The following is an 8,585-nucleotide window of genomic DNA, read 5'->3' as shown; positions in this document are numbered from 1 at the left end:
TATAAAGTGAGACCTAGTATTTTAATGTTATTATTGTATAAAACAATTACTAAAATATATAAATATTCCAGCAGAGTTTGGCTTCAACCCTCAAACATAAGCTTTTTTAATGGCTTTTGGCTATTTAATCATTAGTATTTTATTGCTATTTGCTTTATCAGTTTATGGCTATAAAAATGTGGAAATAAAGTGAAATCTACTTGTTCTCTGCTTATCATACACGCCTTTTAACATTCGCTCAAACATTACACTCTTTAGCATATTGACTAATGCATCAGATGAATTCATTTCATCTATTATTTGTATGTATTTTATTCTATAAACATTAATGAAGACGAGCGGGACTTTTATTTTGGCGTGGCGCTGTGACGTCATAAGGCTGCTGCATCTGTTGTGATTCGGCTGAAGACAGGTTTGTGGTTTAAATCAATGCTCCCCGTGCGGGCTACGTTTGATTTTACAAGTGTTGCTTAATTATTATGGCATGTAACATTGCAATGCATGTTTAAGCCTTACTTGTGCGAGTAAAGCGCATCCACAGAGGAGTTACAGAGAGTCTCATTAATATCCTGAATCAGTTTATAGTAAACACCCCTTCAGTCAGAGATGGAGAAACAGAGTGAATTGAACCAAATGATTCAGTGTTTCATTCACTGCACACTGACGACCTCTGCTGCTCAAAACCCTGGAAATACAACAACAAACACATGTAATGACAACTTTAACAAACCAACTGGAAATGAATAAATGCATGATAAACTATAACTGAACTAGGAGCTGATTGAGATTTAGTTTGGAATTATATTTTATTTCTGTTAATTATTGTCATCTTAATCGTGACAGAGTGTCCCAAACACAGAAAGAAAAGATGGCGTTTATTAAAGAGGAGAGTGAAGACATTATGATTGAAGATGCAATCGGTGTGAAACCAGAAGATACTGAGGAACAAACAGGTTGGTTTTCATTTGTTGCCAAAATAATATTGTGTTGCTGAAAGATGTAACCGCACTATACAAGAGATGTACGTTTAGCACATTTTCTCTGTGAAGATGAGGCTCAATTTCTAAATATTACACAAATACAGTTCTTTGCAAAACTGAACATAGCTAAGAGGACACTATTTTAATATTATTTCAGAAACAAATGGATCACACAAAGTGCTTTAAATACCTGGAAAAGTACATACAAGAATGTATGTGGTTTGCGCAAGCGAGAAACCAATATAAATTGGGATCCAGCTGGTTCCACTATTTTGTAACATAACCAATGCAATGTGATTGGGTTTATTTATTGCCTGACTCGGCTCAACCTCCGCTTCCAGTAATGTGAACTGCTCATGTTTATTACAAAGAATTTCTCCAATTTCATTACTGTGTAGATAATGCATTCGATAATTTCAAAGCTCCTCACCATCTACACCCTCAGACAAAGCAAGGTAACTGAATATGTGACTGCTGGCCATTGTTTCATATCATCAATCCAGGAGGTGGCGCTGGTCAACTTCGTAGGATGAGGAACAGACAGAGTTAAGTTGTTTACAGTCTTTGTTAAATAGTCTTGATCGTGCTGCCACCGTGAACTAATGTTGCCATTGCTTGTTTGGACCGGAAGTTCGGAGCATCCTCTCTAATTAATTTCGCATGCCATGAAAAAGGTCTATAGGCTAGACCCCTGCACAGGCCTAAAATATAGGCCCTAGCCCGAGACGCTCAGGCCCTAGCCCGGCCCGTGTCCGACAGCTTATCAGAATTACCGACCCGAGCCCATCTTTTTTTTTTTTTAATCATAATCATAATAAAGGCACGTCTAGTGAGGAGATGGCAAGTCGGGATCTGCAACTTCATCCTTGCGACACCGACTTAGAAAACACTAGTTTATTAATAAATAATTCAAATATCTCCCCCGAACACATTCATGCCGACCCAAGACCAACATCAATATCACTTTAAGCTCTCTAAGTCTCTGCTATTCACAAACACACACACACACGCAACTAAGAGGTAAACTTTTATTATAGGCCTCAAACATAACTACCACCACCGACAATCATGCCCACAAATATCAAAACAGACTGTCCATTGAGAAGCATAACCATGCAGTAGAGAATATAGCCAAGCTACCTGATCCAGCCGCAAATGGGTAAATAAAGATTTATGGCCTATACCTTTCTTTGATGTTAAGTAAATGAAGAACAATGTTTCAAAGAACTTTTCGCCAACTGACTAACATTAAATAATAAAAAATAATAATAAATCCATTGAACTGTAGGCATGTACGCGGTCATCATTCACTGTGTATTCACGCGCGTTATGAAGAAAAATAATAGCATCCACAGTTGAAGGCTTCAAAGATGTCCTCCTCTCCTCCAGCGTCCTCCCTGCTGTGCTGAAAATGCGTTCGCTGCTACTGCTGCTGGCAGGTATGCTCAACACATGACGGGCGAGTCTTGACAACAAAGGAATGGTCTTCTCATGTTGACTCCACCAACCCAGCAAATCTCCATCGTCATATTCCTTGCTGGGGGTAAGGTTGAGGTATATTTGGACCTCATCCACAGCTGTGTCATCATCACCCTGGGCGACATTCTCCCACTCCAATTCAAAGTCTGATCCAACTCTTTGCATCTTGAAGGATGGCATCTCTCTCAGTTTCACAGAACATCCGCAGCTGGTTGAATTTTGGCCACAGGAATATTGCCAATTTATGGAGTGGCTGAATCTGGACCTTTTTACATTTACATTTATTCATTTAGCTGACGCTTTTATCCAAAGCGACTTACAATTGCTATATATGTCAGAGGTCGCACGCCTCTGGAGCAACTAGGGGGTTAAGTGTCTTGCTCAGGGACACATTGGTGTCTCACAGTGGATTCGAACCCGGGTCTCTCACACCAAAGGCATGTGTCTTATCCACTGTGCCACCACCACTGTTTTTACCAATCCATTCCAAGCGGTGCTTAATTCATCAACTCATTCATTTATCAATCTCTTTGTAAAAATAAAATAATGATGCTGCCATCATTCTAAAGTCAATTTACCCCACTTTTAATTAGTCGTTTTGACTCTCCTCAACAAAATATTATTATTCAGCAAATACTTGACATGACATTTAATATTTTGGATTTCATCACTGTTTATGTTTGTCCTTCTTCAGAAAAAATATTAACAAAATCAAACATTTAAACCAGAGTTGGTTTGACATCGATTGACCCTTATGTCTTTAAAAATCCATATTGAGTGGTTTCATTAAAAGTTATGCTGGTGGTCGGTGCTCTAGCCTTTACATTTTAAACCATCTAGAGCTTTCGTTGTCAACATTTTGACCGTTTGTTGACAATGTGGAGGAATGCTGTTCTATAGATATTGAAAATATTATCATCAAAGAACTGATTGCTCTCAATGCAACAACCAGGTTCTTAACTGTAGAAAAAAAATAAACTACATTCATCCATGGAGATCAAGATGTGTGGAGATATTTGGGCTGCGTTTCCCGAAACCTTCTTAACGCTACGTCGTTCTTAAGTTGTACCTTATCGTTAATACGTGTTTCCCGAAACGTTCTCAGTAAAGTATACCTTTTGCAAGTCATTCTTTCGTAAGGTTGGTCTGAACCACTCTTAGCTATACCTTAGCACTGTTCACAGTTCACTCCGCTAGTGGCCACCACTGTGCAAAAAGCTTCTTCACATTTCAGTCAATACGATTGTAATTCTGTGGCAAGACAAAGTGCAGAACCACATAAATATTACAAATCTAAAGTTGTAATACACCCAGTGTTCAATTAATTTAAGTGTTTTTATGTAAAAAATAAATATGTCATTTTACTGATGGTTGTTAGTTTTTCCATAATATACAAAGGCACATCGGCTGGCAAACCATTAGGAAGCACATAATTAGGAGTGTATTTAAAGGGATGGGGGGATGCAATGGGGGTTTGGTCAAAATATATGGCAGCGAGACAGCGAATAATTTTCCTAAATCAAAGACGGCTGCGTCCGCAGAGCCAGTAAGTGTATGTGCACTATTTCATAAAAGAAAACTTAAGTCCCCTGGCTTCCATGTCAGAAGATAAAATGCTACAAAAAATTCTCCTGCCACGGGAGCAAATTCAGCAGCTTTTACATCTTGTTGGTCCAACTTTGTCAAGACAAACTCAACGGAGCTACCCCCTAAGCCCCGAAATATATATATATAAGGTTGCATTTAGTTTGCAATTTGGATTATTTTATAAATGCAGTGAGCCCCGATAAATGCAATTTCTACTATTTCTAAAGCTTTTTTATAATCAACATTGCTTTCTCAATAATTTACCTACTCTATAACGCTAGGAGCTCCTGTATATAGTGAACAATCGATTCTCGAGCCATCGATATCAACCTATTCAGCACCACTGCCATAGACAGCGTCTGCTAACGTCGCACGTAAGAAGGTTTACCTTAAGCAACATCCTAAAGTATAGTTCGGGGAACACACCTAGGAAAGGTATACCCCTAGTGAAGGTGTACCTTTAGAGTCTTCGTAGCGCGCTAAAGCCCGGCTCACACTGTGCGATTTTGGCCACGATTTGTTCGTCTGAGACAAATTTTGAAAATCCTAACATCCTAAAAGATTCCTATAATCCTAGGCTAAAATCGGTTGTCTAGATCGCTGGTTTGACATGTTCACCGACAGCCGATTAATGGCCGTTGCGATCAATTTTTTCCTCCGATTAAATTCTGGCAGTGTCAGAAGATTTCAGACACTTTCCTCAAGTTTCCTGCAGTGTGACATCTCCTACGACGACCGTCAAACCAAGAACCAATAGGAGCACTGAACTTGATGACGCAATTAGCGCGACAACTTCAAACCATTCATTATTTGTAAAAAACGATATATGTACAACGTAAAGTTTATTTAAAGTTTATTTATTAAGGGGCAGGATGTTTAAACTCGAATAACAAAATTACCTCAAGTTCGCTCTGTAGAACTGGAAGTCCATAAAGTCCTCTTCTGCCCAGCCATGACTTGCTCCACACACGTCGTCTTTTTCGTTTTTTTTTTTTTTTTTTACATCAAGGCATGTAATTAATAAAACTAACGCTACACGTTGCTGTTGTTTGCTAGCTACCATTATAGCGAGAGAACGCGGGTCACGTATTGATGACGTAAAACTCCGGACAAGTCTTCTTGAGTACGTCCGTTTTTATCGCGTCTTGACTGTCGTACAGTCTGACATTAAGACAACTGAGATCCTACAGTCTGACATGGGGATCATGTTCGTACAGTGTGACAAGCAACAATCGCAAAAGACTATTAAAAATCGCACAGTGTGAGCCCGGCTTAAGAGACACCGTTATCGGGAAACGCAGCCCTGGTCTTTTGTCTTGCCAATACAGGAAAACCGCTAACTTTTAAGTTATGTCGTTTCTTCAGGTAGTAAGCAAATATAGAACTGACTATCATCAGCATAGCAGTGAAATCTAATTAAAATATCTTTCACGGGAAGCATATACGAAAAAAGCAGAGGACCTAATACTGAACCCTGCAGCACTCCATACTTGTATTTGATGAGATGTCTCTTCATTTACACAGGCGATGTGGTAGCAGTCAGATAGATAGGACATGAACTGTACCAATTCTTGTCCACAAATGGCAAAATAAGCTATCTAAGAGAATGTGTTAGTCTGTTGTTGAAAGATTAGATTTTTTTTTTTTTCAAGATTTCTGAATGTCCTAAAGAAAGCAAAGCGATAGCAATATTGACAAGAGGTTCTCAAATTACAGATTACAGCTTTTTCAGTAGCTTTGTGGGTACTTGATTCAGCATATATGCATGTCTGTTGGTTTGTGCCCATTAAACAAGGGTTAACTTGTCTTTGCCTCTTTTCACCTTAGACTTGATTCCACTGAAAGAGGAGAGTGAAGTACTGGATGAAATGGAAGAAAAGGATCATGATATCTCAACTGCAGAAAAATCTGAAACGACTTCCTCACAAAAAAGTAATTTCACATGCCAACAGTGCGGAAAGTGTTTCTCTACAAAAGGAAACCTGAAACTCCACATTGACATTCACACTGGAGAGAAGCCTTACACTTGCCAGCAGTGTGGAAAGTGTTTCAATAAGAAAGGAACCCTTAAAGGCCACATGAGCATTCATACTAGAGAAAAGCCCTACTCGTGCCCTCAGTGTGGAAACTGTTTCACCCAGCAAGGAAGCTTTAACAGGCACATGAGAGTGCACACTGGAGAGAAGCCTTACACCTGTGAACTGTGTGGAAGGAGTTTTACAACAAAACTAAACCTTAAGTATCACATGAACAGTCACACGGGTGAGACGCCATTTACGTGTGATCAGTGTAGAAGGAGCTTCCGACATAAGGTAACCCTTAAAAAGCATGTGAAGCTTCACTTAAAAGAGAGCAGTTTTATGTGTCATCAGTGTGGAATGAGTTTCTCAGACAGCAAAGACCTTAAGAATCATGTGATAACCCACACTGGAGAGAAACCTTACATGTGCCTTCAATGTGGGAAGACTTGCTCAAACAATACAAACCTTGGCGTTCACATGAGAATTCACACTGGAGAGAAGCCTTTCACCTGCCCTCAGTGTGTAAAGAGCTTCAGATTTATTGGAAACTTTCAGACTCACATGAGAGTTCACACAGGAGAGAGGCCTTACACGTGTCTCGAGTGTAATGAGAGTTTCACATATCAGAGAGACCTGAAACGTCATCTACTAATTCATTCTGGAAAGGAAGTCTAGTGTTTCCTCAGTGGCAAGAGGTTTACAAAATATAGCAATTTCAAAAATCATCGACGCATTCAGTCTGGAGAATGGCAAATTGTGAAATAAAATTTGTATTGGTCTCAAAATAGTTGGGATGGGGGCATGTTTACCATCTCCTCTTCTTTTCAAAACATCTGGACATCGAGGTTATGAGTTTCTGGAGTTTTGTTGTTGGAATTTTGTCCTATTCTTGCCTGATATAGGTTTCCAGCTGCTGAAAAGTTTGTGGTCATCTTTGATGTATTTTCCGTTTAATGATGCGCCAAATGTTCTCTGTAGGTGAAAGATCTGGACTGCAGGCAGGCCAATTCAGCACTCTTCTACTACGAAGCCATGCTGTTGTAAAAGCTGCAGTATGTGGTTTTGCATTGTCCTGCTGAAATAGACATCGTCTGGAGGGGAGCACATGTTGCTCTAAAATCTTTATATACCTTTCAGCATTCATGATGCCCTCCAAAACATGCAAGCTGCCCATACCGTATGCACTTATGCACCCCCATACCATCATAGATGCCAGCTTTGAACTGAAAGATGATGACACGCTGGAAGGTCTCCTCCTCTTTAGCCCAGAGGACACGGCGTCCGTGATTTCCAACAAGAATGTCAAATTTGGACTCGTCTGACCATAGAACACTTTTCCACTTTGAAACAGTCCATTTTAAATGAGCCTTATCCCACAGGACACGATGCTTCTGGACCATGTTCACATATGGCTTCCTCTTGGCATGATAGAGATTTAGTTGGCATCTGCAGATGGCACGGCAGATTAAGTTGAAAAGGTCACGGTTGACTTAGGCGGAAGTACTGAGTCAGTAGGATTTTTAATATTAAAACGAAATGGGCATTTTAAACCATAAACTGACACAAAGACATTTGAATATGTGTATATGGTCCTCCTTCCGCACATTTGTAAACACTGACTCGGTACTTCCACCTAAGTCAACCGTGACCTTTTCCACGTAAACTGAGCACTGTTCTTCAGAAAAATCCTCCAGGTCCTGCAGAATCTTCAGTTTTCCAGCATCTTTTGCATATTTGAACCCTTTCCAGCAGTAACTGTATGATTTTGAGATCCACCTTTTCACGCTGAGGATGATTGAGGGACTCAAACACAACAATTAAAAAAGGTTCAAACATTCACTGATGCTCCTGAAGGAAACACGATGCATTAAGAGCCGGGGGGTGAAAACTTTTGAACAGGATGAAGATGTCCAAATTTTTCTTATTTTGTTGAAATATCATATTTTTCCATTTAGTACTGCCCTTCTGACGCGACAAATGAAGTACAATTTACCTTGATCTTCAAATTCAAAAAGTTTTCACCCCCGGCTCTTAATGCATCGTGTTTCCTTCAGGAGCATCAGTGAATGTTTGAACCTTTTTTAATTGTTGTGTTTGAGTCCCTCAATCATCCTCAGTGTGAAAAGATGGATCTCAAAATCATACAGTTACTGCTGGAAAGGGTTCAAATATGCAAAAGATGCTGGAAAACTGAGGAATCTGCAGGACCTGGAGGATTTTTCTGAAGAACAGTGCTCAGTTTAACTGTTCAGAACAAACAAGGGACTCATGAACAACCATCACAAAACAAAAAAACAGTCGTAGATCATCCAGGTAACCACACACAGTATTAAGAACCAAGGGTTCCCAAACTTTTGAATGTGGTTATTTTAATAATTTCAGCTATTTTTTTGTCTTGTGGACTATATGTAAACATCTTTTATGGAAAATATCTTACTCAGGACAGTACTAAATAAAAAATAACATGCATTTTGTATGATCTCTCTTATTTTGGTAAAATTATCCACATTTTCACAGA

The 8,585-nt window shown here is 39.4% G+C and overlaps 1 protein-coding gene across 3 annotated transcripts; it reads left to right on the top strand.

Moving 5' to 3' along the window:
• Positions 1-357: 357 nt before the first annotated feature.
• On the top strand, positions 358-6,839 carry LOC306854775 (uncharacterized protein). 3 transcript variants are annotated; one of them, XM_079393008.1, is made up of 3 exons: positions 358-412; positions 844-953; positions 5,874-6,839. In XM_079393008.1, exons 2-3 carry the CDS (start codon positions 869-871, stop codon positions 6,740-6,742), a joined length of 954 nt encoding a protein of 317 aa, XP_079249134.1. In that variant the 5' UTR covers positions 358-412; positions 844-868; the 3' UTR covers positions 6,743-6,839. The 3 variants fall into 3 exon arrangements, with proteins under 3 accessions (XP_079249134.1, XP_079249133.1, XP_079249135.1); XM_079393007.1 differs by having other exon boundaries at positions 391-709; XM_079393009.1 differs by lacking the exons at positions 358-412; positions 844-953 and adding an exon at positions 2,081-2,523.
• Positions 6,840-8,585: the final 1,746 nt, after the last annotated feature.

Source organism: Barbus barbus (genome assembly GCF_936440315.1).
Source record: "Barbus barbus genome assembly, chromosome: 3".
Taxonomy (NCBI): Eukaryota; Metazoa; Chordata; class Actinopteri; order Cypriniformes; family Cyprinidae; genus Barbus; species Barbus barbus.
Note: the sequence above shows the minus strand (reverse complement) of the source record. Positions and strands in the feature narration are given on the sequence as shown.